Source organism: Pelecanus crispus, chromosome 1 (assembly GCF_030463565.1).
Source record: "Pelecanus crispus isolate bPelCri1 chromosome 1, bPelCri1.pri, whole genome shotgun sequence".
Taxonomy (NCBI): Eukaryota; Metazoa; Chordata; class Aves; order Pelecaniformes; family Pelecanidae; genus Pelecanus; species Pelecanus crispus.
Genome location: NC_134643.1, coordinates 209130028 through 209148368, shown reverse-complemented (window position 1 = coordinate 209148368; position 18341 = coordinate 209130028). Strand labels below are relative to the sequence as shown.

General features: G+C 36.7%; 1 protein-coding gene across 2 annotated transcripts in view; it reads right to left on the bottom strand.

Moving 5' to 3' along the window:
* The window catches only part of CWF19L2 (CWF19 like cell cycle control factor 2), an 86090-nt gene that overhangs the window by 42298 nt on the left and 25451 nt on the right, over positions 1-18341 (bottom strand). For both annotated transcript variants that reach the window (XM_075711427.1, XM_075711423.1), the window contains exons 9-10: positions 13976-14072; positions 10915-11004 (exon numbers count right to left, since the gene is read on the bottom strand). In XM_075711427.1, the coding sequence (XP_075567542.1) occupies positions 10915-11004; positions 13976-14072 (187 nt within the window). The remainder of the gene's footprint in view (positions 1-10914; positions 11005-13975; positions 14073-18341) is intronic.

Sequence of the window (18341 nt, the reverse complement as noted above, 5' to 3'; positions counted from 1 at the left end):
ATTTACAGCAGCTTGTAATGTGTCCACTGATGTGTCTAGTAATGGGGAAAAACTAAAGTGATTAAGTCTAACTTAACAATAATACTGAATGTCAGCAAGCCACAACACCTTGCAAATACAACTTTAAAAAAAGGCCTGAAGATGCAGTTTCATATTTTAAATTGTTAGATGCACTTTGAAATGGTTAGTCCGTTAACCATAGCATCATTGAGCCACTATAGGTATGGGATGTAAGAAATTTTTTTAAAAATGCCATGATTAGAAGGCTTGCTTCTATAGCAAGAACATCTGATGCAAAACACATACTCAGATCATAAAAATGAAAGGTATTGCAGCTTGTCCACTCTTAATACGAAACAAGAATTTGTGGACTTAAAGACAAATGTAATAATGTAATAAAAATGTAATAAAGAACAAGAAGGTGATAAGCAGAAATTTGGCATATGTAAATAAAAATAGCATTTACTTAAGTAAATACAAAAATTTAGTAACAAGTAAATATAAAAGTCCAGTAAAAATACTGCAAGAAGTTTAAAAAATGTTTAGGTCTCAATACTCACTATTTAGAAAAGAGATTTACTCTAACTCTGGTATATGAGCTATTTTCATACAGTGCAGTATCAGAAAAGATAATTTTACAAACTGAAAGCAACAGATTAGCCCAACCAAAAATAGTAATTCAGGCATATGAGGGAGCTTAATAATGCATTTTTATTACAAAGAGAAGTAGTCCAATCTGAAAAATATGTGGACAATTGGATGGTGCAGAACAAAGATTCAACTCTGCATCCTTTTAAGCTTCTACTCATGTATATCCATACCCTCAAGCCATTATCACTGCTGCTACTTTGGGAGACATCAGAAGAAAGCCAAAGACTTGAAAAAGCAATGAGCCTGTAACATCATCTTACCCAAAAGCAACTCCTCTGGGCTCACAAGCAGAACAGAATGGGAAAGCTAATACTGACACTGGTAGTGGTGCATCCATTCCAGACACCGGTGGAGAGCCCCACTCTGCACAGCTGTTTGTGCAGTGCCCAGAAAGAACCTCTGCAAAAATCTGCACAAATATGCAAGCCATGCTGCCAGCTTAAAGTATCTCGTTATCCAGATGTGCTGGCCAAAATCCAAATGTTTCAATTCCTTTTAGAAGAATGGGTGCATAGTTTAATTGTTCCTCTTAAACAGCCTGTTTCTGTAAAATACTTCTGCTTTATGTTGGTAGCAAAGGCTAATGAGACCTAACTTGTGATTAAACTAAAGACCAGGTAGTCCCAACAGTCATTGGCTGATCAAATTCTCATTTCAAAACCTCATTTTGAACACAGTAATTGTTCTCCACTGTTTAAACATAGAAAATACATTATTAATTCATGGTTCACATATTTATAATTGGGTTTACATGTAAATTATTTGAAATCCAAAAAAGTGTAGTACCCTGTGATCACTAAGGCTGTGCGAGAATCAAGAGAAGCATCAGCGAGGTTCTGCCTTTCCATTTCAAATTGGAAGTATCTACTGCATTGAAAAGGCTTTCCAGGAATGTTTCTGCTTATGTTTTTTCTTGGTGTAGGGGTGTCAAATTTGTTAAGAAAAACAGAATTCACTCTGAGCAAACGGAGTGATAGGGTATCACAGAATCATAGAATACCAGTTTGCAAGGAACCTCAAGGATCATCTGGTCCAATCTTGCTTGGCAAAAGCACGGTCGAGACAAAATAGCCCAGCACCCTGTCCAGCCAAGTCTTAAAAAGTGTCCAGTGTCAGAGAATCCACCACTTCCCTGGGGAGATTATTCCAATGGCTGATTGTTCCCACTGCGAAAAACACAGTAGTAAAAACGTGTAGAAGTTCTACTCAGTGTTAGGAGAAAAACAGAGCCAGAAAAATTGGCACCATCAGCTACAAGTGCTGCATGGCACTTGGAAAGGGCTTTTGCTTCTAGTGTCAAAGTATACTCCAGAGCTTTTGTATTATCAGTTTGAATTCTTAAGAAGTTTTATCCGCTCTGCCCTTTTATACCCATTACACGTACTGAAACCAGTAAGATATTTTATATCATTTAGTTGCTGATACAATTTCTCCAGTACTTTTTCATTGCAAAAATCAATTTCCGATAAATTACATACAGGAAGTTAAGACACTTTGTCTTAGTATGTTTTTGTCTTACAAATAATTGTGTAATCTTCTCTTACTGACATCAGCAAGAGTGTTCAGGAAATACACTCACCAGAAACTGCATATACCTATTATTTTTTAAAAGTATGTACTAATGATATTAAAGCTGTTCTGCAAAAGTATGCCCTCTTTATTATTCCCTGTTCCAGTTAGAGCTAGTCAACTCTTTGTACAGAAAACACAAAATTTTGCTGAAGATGGCACAGCCATCCTGCAGACAAGACTCAAGTGTGGTGGAACAGCAGGAATTAGAAATTATGATGAGCTGAAAACACCTGAGAGTAAACAGGCCAAGAGCCATCTGTTGCTGTATCTCCCCACCATCTGAAGTTCCAAATGAAATCACAGATTTTTACTGTGCACTTAGCGAGGATCATTAATCCCCAACATTCTAGTTTTTATACAAAAAAAGCTGTATTTTTTTGAGAAGCAGTTTTAAATAATTTTTTAAATGATTCTTTATATATCCTAAGTCTAACAGCATTACTACGACTGTGTTTAAGTTCTGCATTGGGTATGTCACAATGAAAGGCCACTCAACCATGTGTTATGAAAACATATTACAGGTAAATTTTGACAACCAAATATTTTTACTGCAGAAAAATATCTGTGTTTATAGTCTCTATTCCCAAACCTAAAATTAAACGTGCTGGCACACCTGCAATTTTGAATGTTAATTTTCAGGGTGATTTGGGTTTTTTTTTCATTTGGTGTTGGATTGGGTTTTTTTTCATTTGGTGTTGGTTTGGGTTTTTTTAAAAGGCCAAAAAAAAAAGCAATGGATGGTATTTTATCATAAATAGGATTTGAGGTATAAGCCAAGCTGTTGTATTGTTTCCTTTTCTGAAAAATGGTGTTAATTCTTCAAAAAGAAGAAAAAAAAATTCATTTATACTGAGCTAGGTTCCCCCAGAATTCTCTCTCAGTCTGGCTCTAATGCATCTTGGAGATCCAAATTAAACTTCAGCCCTTCAATACATCAAAATTCGTGTTCAGATGTAGTTTGTAAGAGGAGGTGTTGGAAACCTGATCATCCTTATTATTTATACTCGGGAAGAATAATTAAATAAAAAAAGCAGAAGCATTTGAAGTACATGAAGCTCTTGATATTATGAGGGTTTTCACTAAAAGACAAGCCCTTCTTATGCCATAAAACAAGCTAAATTAACTTTTCCTTGCACTATAAACCTTCTATGCTTGAGATGGACTGAAGAGTGTTATTCTTACAGAGGCAACAGGTAGCCTAGGAAAAGTTTTCTCCTTTAAAGCAGAATCATGTCAGTCAGATGCCTACTGTAAAGTGAAATACAGTGCCTGCCAAAATTGAAGACTACTGCTCTACATGTATCTTTCATGCCCAAGAGGCTTCACAGAAGCACTACATAACCTTCATTAGAAAAACTTTAGCGGATTTCTTCTGAGTTTTTTTGCTCCATCTTGAGGAATATATATATTTTGTGGAATACATGTGTGTGGAATTTTATGTGTGTGTATGGGTGTATATATCTCTATATCTCAACCACTGTTTTATTCCTTATGCTTTAAATATATTTATTAAATGAATCATACTAGACTGAAGGGTGATGGACTTTCATAGAAAATTCAGTTATTCAGATGAAGATGTGCTATGCTGAAATCATTTGTGTTTTCCTTACAGTTTCTCAAATGCATGACAGAAAAGCCTGTATTTGTTTCTCTCTACTTTTTCAGAATTTCACTCTCTTCTTTTAAATACTCTGATAGTATATCCTCTACCATGTTATTTTGCTTAAAATACCACCTCCTATCTTTCATTCAATTTTGTATTGATTTTGTATTTTAAACACCATTCATCATTATTAACAACTGTCCCTAGCAATCGCTCAGCAGAGACTACTTTCTGTCTCCTGCATACTGATTAAGTGCTATGGAACCCAGGAACAGGCTTAGCTTTGAGAAGGTTTTATTTTATAGGCTATACTTTGTTTGGAATTGAAAAGTTTTAAAAGATGCATACAGTTATACTTTGTTCACCCACCACTATGAACTGAATCTATATTTACCTAATTTTGTATCATGTGAATATGTTTCCTGGTTAAAAAACACAAAGAGAACTAAGTCACTCTGTAGCAACACAAAAGCAAACTATTTTTCATTTAGCAGATTTGAGTCTAATTCTTATGCAGGAACCATATTGACCAAAGTATGATAAAAGATGGGAAATAATGCACATCATAAATTATTTAGAATCGTCATAAAAAAAACACGTTCTACATACAGATTAGAATATTAAAGCAGCCATACTGGATCAAACCAAAGCCCAACATGCCTTCTCCAGCAGTAGCCAAAAGTGAATGCCTAATGAAGAGTACAGAAAGAAAGGATACCTCTACGCATTTGCAACTCAGCAATTAAGAGCCAGACATCATTTCCGTACAATCCTCAGGGGATTTATTTTTCATGAACTTGAACAGTCTCTCCTTGAATCTACTTAAGCTTCCAATATCCACAACATCCTGGAACAACTATTCTGTGAAGAATCACCTTTTCTCCATTTGTTTTCAATCTCCCTCTTGCTCATTTAACCCTTTACCTCCCAATTTTTGTACCACCACAAATCACTGCAAATGACCTGCCTCAAAGGAACACTAATGTTCCAGATATATTTTGTCAAGTAAAAATACAGAATAAAAGCATAAATAACATCAGTTATGACTGGTACTCACAATGGCAGAGGCAGCATCCTCATAACCAATGCACTGAAATCAAGAGTTGTGTAGCACTTTCAGATAACAGAAATGCAATCTGTACTTAGAGGTAAACCATGAACACATGGGAATTATTTTTTAAATGCTTAAGTTTTCTGCTGTCTCCTTACATTCAATAAGTACTAATTTTCATCACCTATTCTAACTCAGAAACACTATGGGGTAGAGCAGTCTTCTCTTACACAGTTTTACTAGGGCTCGAAGTGCAACTTTGCTTTTCTCAAAATACCCCTGAAAATTTAGACATAAATGGTGCTTATGTTCAGATGCTTAATTCTACCACAAATGAAATAAAAATATTTTAATTCAGGGTTAGTCCCTTCATACAGCCCAAATGCCACTTCTGCATATTCACACAGTTTTTTAATTTCCATAGACTCTGAAGGTTGTCTCCTGCTCAAATGTAAAGACAAAACAAGCACAATCTACATTTTCATTTATCTTTTAAAAAAGGGTCTTTGCATATTCATTCATTGTAGCTGTATACATGTGATCCAAGTATTTAAGCACAACAGACTTTAAGGCCCCAAATTTAACTTAACAGATGCCCTAATTTAACCGTAATCCTACCAAAATTTATAGGACTACACACTAAAGGTAACCTGTAGTGAACAGAGGGGCTCTACCCAAGCTGAGACATCCACACAGTGTGCAACAGACACACCATACAGGTAGCTTCTGCATACAGACCTCCAGTCCATGTCTCTCTCACTGAACCGAGCACACAAAACCAGTTGAGACACCTATACATTTTGCACTTTTAGGCATTTTGTGCTTTTAGGCACAGACTTTCCATTTACAATACACACACAGTCTCCACCCCATGAGAGCTATCTAATCCTATGTGGCAAAAGTCAGGCTTGTTCGGTGTCTGAAGTGCTTAAACTGTTATTCTGATCTAATTTCGTGTTTCAAACTAGAAAAAATTAGGATCAGAGTGTTTATTTAATGTTACTAATTCAGAAAATATTCTGTGATGCACTTAAGGATATCAGATATTGACATATTTAGAGGTGCAAAGAGAAGACATATTAATAAATCTACCTTTTACCTCCAATTATCTTCCTGTCTAGTCTGGTGTTCTGTTTCAAAAGCCTTGTTACTGAGGAGCTTTCACAACTTACGGCAGCCTGATACACAGAGGTGTCCTCTCACTCCTTCTGCTTACTGTACAGCAGAAAACTTGTATCTTCTTAACTGCATATTCAGGCATTAAGCCTGATAATAGCAATGCTTCTTAGCTCTCCTAGCACAACTAACTAGGAAAATACTTATGACAGCACACCAGTTCAGAGGCTATTAAAAAACACTTATCCTCTTATTTGGGTTTTGTGTGTGTGTGTATATTTGTATTTAGAGATATAGATATTTTATAAAAATAAATTAGCTACAGGAAAGTAGGAAGAAGTGCAATTAAGAAATTAAATATTTAAAGATGATGTGGAAATGATGTGAGGGGGAAAAAAAAAATGTGGACAAAATTAAACAACTTCAGTGAAACAATACCCCCAGACAACATTCCCTAGTATTTTTCATCAAGTACCAAAAAAGCAAGATAACAGCCACTCATATGCCTTCAGGAGGAATATATATAAAAACTAACTTCTTCAACTAACCTCTTCAACCACACAGATTTTATTAAAAAATTTGTATCTCAATTCAGGCAAAAGAATTCCATTTATAAAGCTACTCAAAAGCCACAAACAATTTACGAACAACTCAATTAATAAATTTTCATCCTTTCTGCACTTTGCACACATGGAAGGCTAACAGCTGAAAACAAATTAAATGTTAAGACAGGCAAAAAGAGGGCTGGTAGTGCATAAAAGAAATGCTTCAATACCGCTGAAAAATGGTTTAAGACAAAGTTACTATTATTTTATTTTTCAGTATCAAGAGAATCCAAACATGTTTTAGCCTGCACTGAATTTTAATCTGGGATACCTTCATAGAGAAAACCTGTAACATTATTATTTGTGGGTGTTCACTTTATTTAATAGAAACATCACGCTAACTACCGAGAAGAAAGAGGGGAAAAAAAACCAAAAAGAAAAAAGAAAACAACAACAACAACAATCCCCTTCCTCAAGGTAAATTTTTGCTATAAAATTACCCAAGTGGGCTTACTCAGGATGCAGCTATGGACTTCTTTTCTGCTTCAGTATCTTTTACAATTTTCTTGCTATTCTAGGTTCAGAAAGATGTATATATTCACACTTTTTGGCTTCTTTCAGCTGGAAAGCTCTACTTGCCACATCTAAATGCACTACAGGTGCAGGTCTTAAAACTACGGATGACTTTGGCTAAAAGGAAAACTAGTAACAAAATGGTCTTACCAAGATCTGTACGCTTGGTGAAATATATCAGCTGATAAACGTAAGGATTTTAAACACCAAACATCAGTATTTGAAAACTGTACTTCAAAACCACAATTTGGGGGTTGCTTGGGGTAGAATTCTTGGCTACATCAAACAAACTGTAAAAGCTAGGTTTGCCTAGCCTAGTTTACTCTCACTTACAAACAAATAAATAAAACCAGGATTTAAGCTACCACTTCACAGTCCCTTCAGTCTGTAGTTTCTTGATCACTTTAAGGCAGAATAAACCAGCACTGCTGTCAAAAGAATTGATCCAGTCCTCTGTACAAACCCAAGCCGCCCACGCACACCCCTTTATACTAGCACAAGTTTTCATTCAGTCACACAGTGAACTGAATTGGGAAATTGATCCATGTTCAATTAATCAAAAAATAAAAGAAACCTTCCTAGGGAGATGCATTCAGACTTGCCTTCACTGCTTCCTGATTTATCTCCCCAATTCTTCCAACAATAGTTAAAATAAGGCAAAGCCACGTTTCAGGACCTTTCAGCATGACATTGGCCATGCTGCTCCAAGGAACCAGAGACAGACCTGCCTGAAACAACATACTTCATGTTTGTTATTGGTAGCAGAGGCAAAGCTATCAAACCCTGGGATCAATGGGACATCCATTTGGAAAACTACTTCTGTGGAAACTGCTTCGGGTCTCTTACTTGGAATGCAGCTGGCTGAACTGATGGAGGCTGTCACTTTGGTGGTCAATATTACAGGAAGACTGATTCATACAGTATCAAATATACCTTCACAAATCAGCCTCTCTTGTGTTATGAGATGGTTTCTGAACATCTGAGTTGTTTAGACACACAATGTGATACAGTTGGCCCTTGATACACAGGAATACCCAACACGTTCTGCCTGTATCCCCATAGTCCAAAATCAGTTTGAAGCTGTAAAACCGCTAAGACTACCCTGGCAACTATCACGGGGACAGGACTTAGGGCAGAGCAACCGTCAACTTCACCAGACGGCTCACACTCAAAAGCTGTGTAATACAGGCTAGAAGTAGCCATGAAACAGGTACAGGCAAGGCATATTCATAAAGACAAGACAGCAAGCCTCTAAAATGTACAGGAAGACCCTCACCCTCTGGAAAGCAAGCTCTGGCAATAATTAAAACCTGAGTGACTTCAAGTAAACATCAAGGTTTTCATCGCAGTTTGGGGAATCTGCAAATTCACTGCAAGCCTAAGAAGTTGAGCAACTTTACAGCAAGTTGTAAAGAGGTTGATACTGTTCCAGCATGATGCAGTTCAAGAACTAACCATTTGCAGAATTACAGACATCAGCCATGTTGTATCTGTAAGGGACTATTTGCATTGGCAAACCATGTAAAGTCCAAAACAGCAGGACTGTCAACAGTCCTGGTTCCCACAAACTAAAGACTCTTTCTGCAAGACAGATGGACTGTAACATAAAAATAAGCATTCTGAGATGAACAGACCTAAAAACCAAGCTCCTACATCTGGAATTATGTAAGAAGCTGATCCTGAGCTTCAGAGAAAGCCAACATGGAACTCACAAGGGTAGACATCTTGCATCCAAGATACTTCAGAGAGGAAAGAGCCCTGTTTTTAAATCCCTTCAATCTTCTAAAGAAGCTTATATCAGTCACAAAATTGAAGTGGTCAATGGGGGCTTAGTCAAGCTCCCAAAGCAGAGGAAGAAAAAGAGGGGGCAGACTAGGGGTATTCACAACTTTTTCCACCATGTTTAAAGGGAATGCAGGACAGGGAGTGGACATGCCCTAGAAGTCCCCAGACCCAGCTTGAGTAAACACGCACACACGGATGCAAAACTGAATATGGACAGGCACACAAAAGATAAAAGAAAAATCGTAACTATCTTATAGCATATTCATGAATAGAAATTACTAAGTCAATCCCTTTGAAGCTTTAGGACAGCAAGATGGTACTTCCATCTATCTTTCCATCTATCATACCTAGCCAAGTGTATAATATACCTTTCTTTTTCCATAAGGCTCCTCCTGGACTACTCATGCATTTTTCAGATGCCAGTCCAGAGATAGATTAGGACCCGAGTCAGGCCAGAAGGATGCAGCCTATTTCTTCTTCATCTGTTTATCCTTCTGAATCCCCAAACTCTTGCACCACTGAGCTTGGTGTTTCTACATGCAGGGAGGAATCTCCCTGTTGCAGAGCAGCCTATCACTTGGTAAAAGCACAAGGTGTGAGATCAATTGCCCTCAGGATGAAGAGAGCTAGAAAGAAAGGCTTCATGCTAAATATGTTTTCACTTGGATTTTCTTAATTATTGTTCCTTTCTGAAAAGTCAAGTAGTATTTACATTTGGTACTTTTGCAATGCCTACATGCTGTTAGGTTTAAAAAATCCTTTAATTAAAAATTAAGATAAAAAGCAGACTATGATTAAGGCTGACCAAAATTGTTATTAATGACTCAATTTCTAAGGAACGGGTCTTTAATCAACGTTTTTGAGGACCACCCATAACATGCCCTCTACTTTCCAACTTTAAAATCTGAATGGTTTTTTTCCTGTGTAATTACACAACTCTGATCTGCTTTATTCAGGTTTTTTGTATATACACGAAAAACATGCCTAGGAATTGCACTGAAATGAAGCAGAGTCTACCTACACAGAGCTTTCGTAATCTTAAATTCTTATGAATTCAAGGACTGAGACTTCATACATTAATACGATTGTCACAATGTAGTCAGCAAGACACCACACATTAACTTCCAGTTCAGTCTGTCCTCTAAAGACTGGAGAAATACTAGTCAATGTATGAGGCCTGAGATGAAGCCTTTCTGAAAAAAGTATTAGCGGCTTTTCAAACTCAGCTGACTTGCAGCTGAATTTTCACTGTGGAATTGGGGTCAAACTGGACAAGAACATTAGTTTTTGCTGAAAACTCTCCTCTCCATCATGAGGACAGAGATCATAAATGAAGGTATTCATTTTAGCTATTTTTTCGTTTCCTTGTAGCTATATCAAAGTTGGTATGGAAAAAGATCACTATACATTTCTTGAATACCACCCTTTAAAAAGAACAACATCTGAAGTGTCAGCTCCTTCAGAGACATCAGTGTTATGTAACAGCCAGCACAAAATCCTGGCAAGGTAAGCAGATGCAGGTCACCTGCTTTGGTGCCTATGTTAGTCACTGCACAGCTTGAGAGGCAAGACAGCCTAGGTTCCAGATCACAAGGTCTAGGCCTCCTGTGCAAACAGTCAACAACATAGAATCATAGAATGCTTTGGGTTGGAAGGGACCTTGAGAGATCATCTAGCCCAACCCCCCTGGAGTGAGCAGGGACTGAACCCGTGACCTTGGCGTTATTACCACCACGCTCTAACCAACTGACATGACACATACCAGTTTTATTTTTTATGATATATAACTATCATTGCTGAGAAAATATTACCAGTAAAAAAATCCTATGGAAGTTGCTAAGGTGCAATGGAGAAAGTTTTGTTTACCACCAGAAAGTACAATTTAATTTGAACAGTAACTCATCTAAAGTCACACCTTGTAATTTTCCTAAGTACGTTTCATGTTCTCTATAATTCAGCTGCTACCCGTATTATACCATTGTGTTAGTACAAAAAAAAGAAGAATATTTTCCCCTTACCTCTCTGCCAGACTTTACTGGAATCTGCCCTTGAGTCTCCCTCAATTTGCGTGCATTCTCAAGTTCTGCTTGAAGTTTTGAAGCTAACTCCTTCAAAGAAAGCAGTACTCCATTAGTTGAACCATTTTAAACTTCTAGAAACCTTTATATCAGAATTAACTATTCATTCCACTGCTTCGTGTTTTATTTTTTTAAACTCTAATGACACAAAAGACTAAAGAAAACATGTCAATAGAGGTCACACAATTCTTTGACAGAGATAAAATTTAAAAAATTGTTCAGAACAGAGGTATCTGAAGTATAGAAACATACATTGTCATAAAAACACCAGAAAAATTATGCTTAAACATTATTCAGTTATACTAATAAATGCTTTGTGTAGCTAAGCATAGGTACTACTTTATGTATAGGAAGCTAAATAAGGAAGCCTGAACACATCAAGTGTATAACCTTTCCAGGTTATGGTACATATCCTTTTATTTATTTTTTTATATATATGTATACACATATACACACAGGCACACAATACGTGTAGGGAAACATATCTCATACATTTTTGCTATGCAGCTTCATGTCTCTCCACCACAGGTCCAACTTTGGCATTTAAGACCTTACTTTGAGTATTAAAATGGACAAGAAGTGGAAAATGAGAACTGTTTACAGTGTTGTGTAAATTGTTTTTGATGCTCCTGCTCTGTCATCCATCTCTATCTAATAAATACAAGCATTTCAGAATGTCTTGGTTTACTAAGAATTGCCAGGTGACCACCTACCAACCTACAAGAAATACAACCGTTTATACTCTGACTGCTTTGCCAGTTTCATAGATTGGACTCCAATCATGCCTATACTTGTCGCCTCACCCCAAAATTAAGTCACGTGATCAATGCCAAGCAGCAAGTCAGTAACAAAAATAGATTCAGAATTCATTTGTCCCACATGGTCAGCCTTGAGCTCCAGCCACCAGGACATGCTGTTACATAACCATCTGTTCTGGTGTGTGGGGATGAACTTGTTTAAACAAGCTGCATTTTCAATCTGATCAGAGAAAGTCCATGAAAAAAAAATACTTAAATGGCAACAAGGCCAAGATTAGTTATTTTATTATTTATACTGTGGTTGTTTTTTGTTTTGTTTTGTTTTTAACTAGGCTAGTTTAGAGTGCATATGTAGCAAAATGTATATACAAAATTAACAGTAAGATTGTAATGTTGGCTTCTGCTACATGATTTTGGTCAAAACAAAACAAAATGATAGAATAATGAAAGAATCACGCTCTCCCCACAGAGCACCTGTACATTTTATTCAAATTACTCTTACTCAGTTACTGTCAGATTGAAAAGAAAACCCCCACACTTGTGCCCAACTTTTATTTGGACAATGCTATTGAAGCTGAGCAGTAGGGAAAAAAAAGTTTTAAAATTTCTGCGGCTCTCCATGAGTCTTTGGAAAACTTTCCCCTCCCCAGCACTTTTCAGCAACTAGTGTATAGATAGCTTCAATAATTTTCCCCTGTAGGAAAATGTCTTAAAATAATATCTTAAGTGACTAACACCAGTCCCTCACAAGCCTATCATATAATTAATTACATTCATAACCATGTTTTTTCATCACTAGTGTATTTTTTGTATATTAACTAGGAAAACTACAGATCAAAACATGGAGGCTTCTATTTAAATCATTAACACTCATTGTATATTAATAGAAAATACACTGCTTGAAGTTACTTTTCATTCACTTTTGAAGTTGATATGATTTCAAATGGACAGGATTTCTCAAAAAGGTGTATTTGTTTAAATTTTGTAAAGCTACATACACACATCTGTGTCTGAAGTCTGTGGAAAAAGAATCCACAATATAAAATCAGTTTGAAAAGAAAATATTTATAAAATGAACACTTTCTCCTAACAAAATTTAAATTATGTGATAGGGGCTTTGACAAAGATCAATACCACGTCCTAATCTATCAATAAATTCATATGCCAAACATCCTAAAACTTCCCACAAATCAAAGAATCAATGACTCTCAGGAAATATTAATTTGGCACTTGAAGTTGTAACATGTCTTATTTACTACTACTTAGTCATGCAGATTTTGGTGCAAATATTCTGTCACAAGAGGCAAGGTAAACAGGTGCACTAAAAATTAATCTTTAAAAAAAAAAAAAACAAGGGCCCATAGTGATAGGATTCACTTCTAAAAAAATGTTACTCTATCCTTCAAAAAAATTTCAGCAATACTTCCTTAAGAGCAGCTATTCAAAGGAACCACTTGTAAAACATAGCTTAAAAACTAACAGGCTATGACCTTGTTATAATTGAAACTTCCAGGCAGTACTACTGAATGCAATTAACTCACTATAGCCATACTTAATATAATTAAAAAAAAAAAAAAATTTCCAGGGTTCAGAGTGTTCCAAAAGAGTGAAATTCTTGATCTTTCAGGTTGCTGTCTGAAACAAGCCTCCTAAACCAACATTAAATATGCAGCTGTTTATCTGAGGTCCATGCACCCAGTCTCATTCAGGGAAGACATTTTGTGGAACTGACCACAAAGCATCACGTAGTTGTTCTCATTGCAGAGCTGGATGCAATGCCCTATGCAGTTCCTTTCAGTTTTTTATTTCCATATCATAATTAGTAAGTATGCTTATACAGCAGAGCTGTGGACCACAAGCATCTACTTGTGACAAAGTTGATGAAATAACAAAAGCTCCAGACACTGTCCACCTTGTAAGACAGAGTGGGAGCTCTTAAGTTTTCACCTGCTCCCTGCTTAATAAAAAGACATTAAATCCTACAAAAAAGGCAGAGAACAACTGGTTTTGGATATGCTGCCTAGTCTACAAAACCTGGGGACCTGAATCCTCTATTCCAGTCTATGAGCCATTGCATTTAAAGTACAAGTTACAGTAAAAGCAGTATCTTCAAATCCTACCTGATCAATTTTTGAGGACTTCATTTGCTTGAATCAATACCCTTTTTCTTTTTTAAACAACTAAATCACTGTGGGCTTTAAGAAAAATTCCAGTAAATCATGACAATTTTTCAAAGACATTACCATGTCTCCCATGAGTTCTGCTTTCACAATCCTCGCTCCCAGTCTGTTCATCTCCTCTTCACTAAGGACCCGAGGCGGCTCACCCTTTGATGTATGTCTGTAAAACACCAACAGCACTAAACCCATAGAAAAACAATGCAGTATTCACCTGTGTAATTAAGTATTATATGCCTACTGTGCTGGTACATATGCTCCTATTGTCAAAATAATTGATAAGAACATATTATAAAAATATATTTGCAGTCAGAAGTTGCCAAGGTCTTTGAAACCAAAAAGCTTGAATAAAGCTTTTATGAGGTATGTTTCATTTTACTTTTGAGATCAATTAAAATGAAAAGCACTATCTAAGAATACTTTCTCAGCACAAAAAAAACAGTCAAGACCCAGTAGCAGGTATAAGCAGACAAAAAGCAAGGAAAAAAGGAGCAGAAAGAGTAATTTAAACCCACTCTCTAAGTGTCCTTTCTGGCTTTGGTCATGCTTTTACTTCTCAGGTCCAGCAAAATCACCCATTTCTCAGTTGTTCTCCTGTACTCCAAGTGGCCTTCCATCTCTTGAAAACTACTTATATGCCTATACTTATCTGCTCACAGTACAATCTTTGCTTCTAAAGACATTATGGCTGATATGGTAGAGTTCCCATGGAAAATTAACTAGTACTATTTTTAAAATAGTAAGTCTCCCTAGAGAAGCTACAGCTAGTAATAAATAGTACTGTATCTTAATTTTGATATTAAAAGGTCAGTGTATGAGTTCTTATGACAATAAATAAGGTCTCGAAGAATTATTGCAAAGAGGCATCAAACAAGTTTGGCTCTTTTTCTCTAACTCTAGGAAAGACTAAAACCAACTAATTCTAAAAGTAAAATATTTAACACAAGAGAGACATAAGAATACAGTTATGACATTGGTCCCTGCTATTAAAAGAGAGAGAGAGAATTAACTCACTACTCAATATGGTTAAACCCTGTAGGATTTGAAGAATGGGAGAACTTCGAAGATGGTGTCATCTTTAACTGCCAGATCTCCCCAGCCCTGAGGAAGTTACCAAAGTTACTTTTATCTGTTTTGAAGATGCCAATCCAACACCCAAAAACTCAGCAGAAACATCTACATTAACTTCATCTGAAACAGAACCTTCAAAGATGAAGTTATCACTTCTCCTTAACCTACATTTTTCAAAACAAGGCAGACTATTTCAGTAAAGGGAGCAAGAGATGTTTATTACTTCATACATGCTTTTTTTAAGCAGCGTTAGCGCTTGAATCATTGTCTGAACTTTTTGAGACTGGAGACATTGTTTTGTTTTGCGTTTTATCTTGTCTCAAATTAAACTCTGAAGCAGTCACATTATTAAGTGTGATTTTCAGCAAACACTAGCTAGATGGACTTTTCCTCTGGGGAGACCCCTTGGACATCCAATCAGCACTTTTAATTTACCTGTGTCATAACTGTCCAAAACACTTTGATTTATAGGCTGAAAAATCTCTCTCTTTGTTTTAGAAGGGATAAAACTTAAAAGGTACATTGTCAGCGTGAGAGATGAGGAACTGAACCAGCAACACCTATTAATCCAAGCCTTCACGTCAATGAAGATTTACTTTTTGTGACTGACTGAACAGCACTGAAAGAGTACATGTATTACAAAAAGTGAAACTTCAGGAAGAAGAAGAAAGTAGCAGCATATAAATTATTCCCAACAGATAACTACCCCACATACCCAAACCTGAAATGTTCCAAGAGCCAGAATTTTCTACAAATTTCTACAAAGAGAGACAATTGCCACTGAAGGAAATAGGAAAACAGGTCATACGCTATCTCAACAAACAGAAGCCGAGAAGTTGAGAGTCAGCTTAAAAGAACTTAGAAATAAGTAAGTCAATAAGCAGAGGCTATACGGTTTTCCAGGCCTAAGTAATCTCCACTTTACTAATAAATCAGCTCAGTAATTGTATTGGCTAAGAAATAGAATTAAAATATCAAAGAAGATGCACAATCGCGTTTAACAGTACTAAAACAGAAAACACATGCAAAAGAAAATACCAGCTAAACAGTTTCTAAGCTTAGTTCTTTTCTGTGAGGAAAAGAATTATCTTTTCTATGATAATAATTGAATTCTTTGAACTTGAATAAGCAAACCATTTCCGTACACAATCTAGTTTCCCAAACATTGCAGCTCTGTCTAGTTACAATTAGCACTGCACTTATTACATGGGGTAACCAAAAGCTAGAAGGTACAGGTTTTGTACTTGCAATTAAAAAAAAAAGTGATTCACCATTATTTAACAAAAAAACAAAAAATAAGACTGTAAAGGAGTAGTTGCTTCTTTTAAGATAACAATAACAAGGCAATGTTATCACTAACTTCTACTCAATAATTACATGCCCAACTAGGTCTGTCTGGGATGGAGTTTATGTTCTTCACAGAAGCCCATACAGTGCTGTGCTTTGGACTTAACTGGTGACGGCACTGATAACACGCCAGTGTGTTGGCTGTTGCTGAACAGTGCTTACACAGCCTCAAGGCTTTCTCTGTTTCTCTCTCTGCAGCCCCAGCAAGTAGGCTGGGGAGAGCAAGAGGCCAGCAGGGGACACAGCCAAGACAGCTGACCCAAACTGGCCAAAGAGTTATTCCATGCCACTTAACACCATGCTCAGCAATAAAAGGGGGGGACTGCAGTCTTTCCAAAGCAGCTGCTGCTCAGAGACTGGTTAGGCATCAGTCTGCTCATGGGAAGTTGTGAGTGAGTGACTGCCTTTGCACCACTTGCTTTTGTCTCTTTCCTTCATTTGTTAAACTGTCTTTATCAGATACATGAGTTTTTCCTCCCTTTTGCTTTTCTGATTCCCTCCACAGGAGGGGGAATGAGCGAGCAGCTGGGTACACGCTTAGTTGCTTGATGGGGTCAACCCACCACACATGCAAAGCAACACCCAGCTCCCCCCACCCACCCCAAAATAAAAAGTAAATCCATCAATCAAATAAGAACATGGTGCAGGGTCTTCACATGGAGTCCTTCACTCAGTCTCTGTGTTCTGAATGATCACCAAAACTCTCCTTTTGTTAGTAGTTCACTACAGTTAAATAAAGTTTACTGGACATCAGAACTCCTATTTGCCATCAGCTGTACAACACACCTGTTAGATATTGCTTTCTCCTTCTGGAAGTCATGGAGGAAACAAAACAGAATGAAGGTAGACTCACTAGAGGATTATATGTCATTCACACAGATTATTTGCCACTATCAGGCAAGTATTTGGGTTTTTTTAAAAAGTGCATGATATTTAAGACTAAAGATAAGACTCTAACCATGCATAATCGTGCCTTTTTATGTGCGCAAAAAAGAAGCTTCTTAACAGGGTGGGTTTTTTCCAGACATATAGTTCCAAGTGTATATTTTCATTTTCATGGAGCCTGTGCCTGAACTGCAGTGCAGATGCACTCTCCCAGCTCACCACAGCATCCCTCCTTACATGAATACCCACATTTCCTTATGCAAACCAATGCACTGCCCAAGGTAGGCAGAAAACAACTGTAGATTATGCAGACCTTGTACCTGAACAAAGTCACGAACAAACCAGGAATCAACAGCTGAGGAAGTCACATAGGCTCCAGCTCAGACACACTGTGAATCATTCTAATCAAAGTTTACAAAGCACATTTAAGTGGTAAACCCCAGGAACTTCAGGGCAATAACTATTTGGGCAATATCTAGAAAAACAAAGAGGGTCACTAAATTCAAATGTCTAATAATGTCTCACACATCACAGGTTTAATGCTACAAGATCTTTTTTTCAGAATAATTAAAACAACTATAAAGATGTATTTCTCATTTTCCAGCAAAATAAGACCAAGGCAAATACTAAAATAAACAATAAAACAAGACATAACAAACACTTATGAGTGGGCTTTCCCATAGCACATACAAACTATTCATGCCAGATTCGGAACTACTCCTGCCATGATGTATATTCAAACTCATGCTTTTTAAAAAATAGAAATAAGTAAGTTAGATTAAGTGAACATCATGCAAACAATTTATCCTCCTGCTATCAAAGAAAACGTGAGTTTCATCGGCTCCTATCAAAGTAGAAAATACATTAAGTAAAATCTGGAAAAAATACCCAACCTATACAATATAAAGAATTGTGTAGACTAAGCTGCCTGTTTCTGGTTAGTCATGCAGTACTCATTTAATGCACAATTTTTCTTTGCAAATACACAGAGAGGTATCTGCAAGTACTACACGTAGGAACAGTTACAAATAAAATAAATACCTTTAAGGTATTGTCTTGTTGTTAGAATCCAACAATTAAACATTAAAAGTAAATTCATGACCCCGCTATAAGAAGTTTTTTCTGCAAA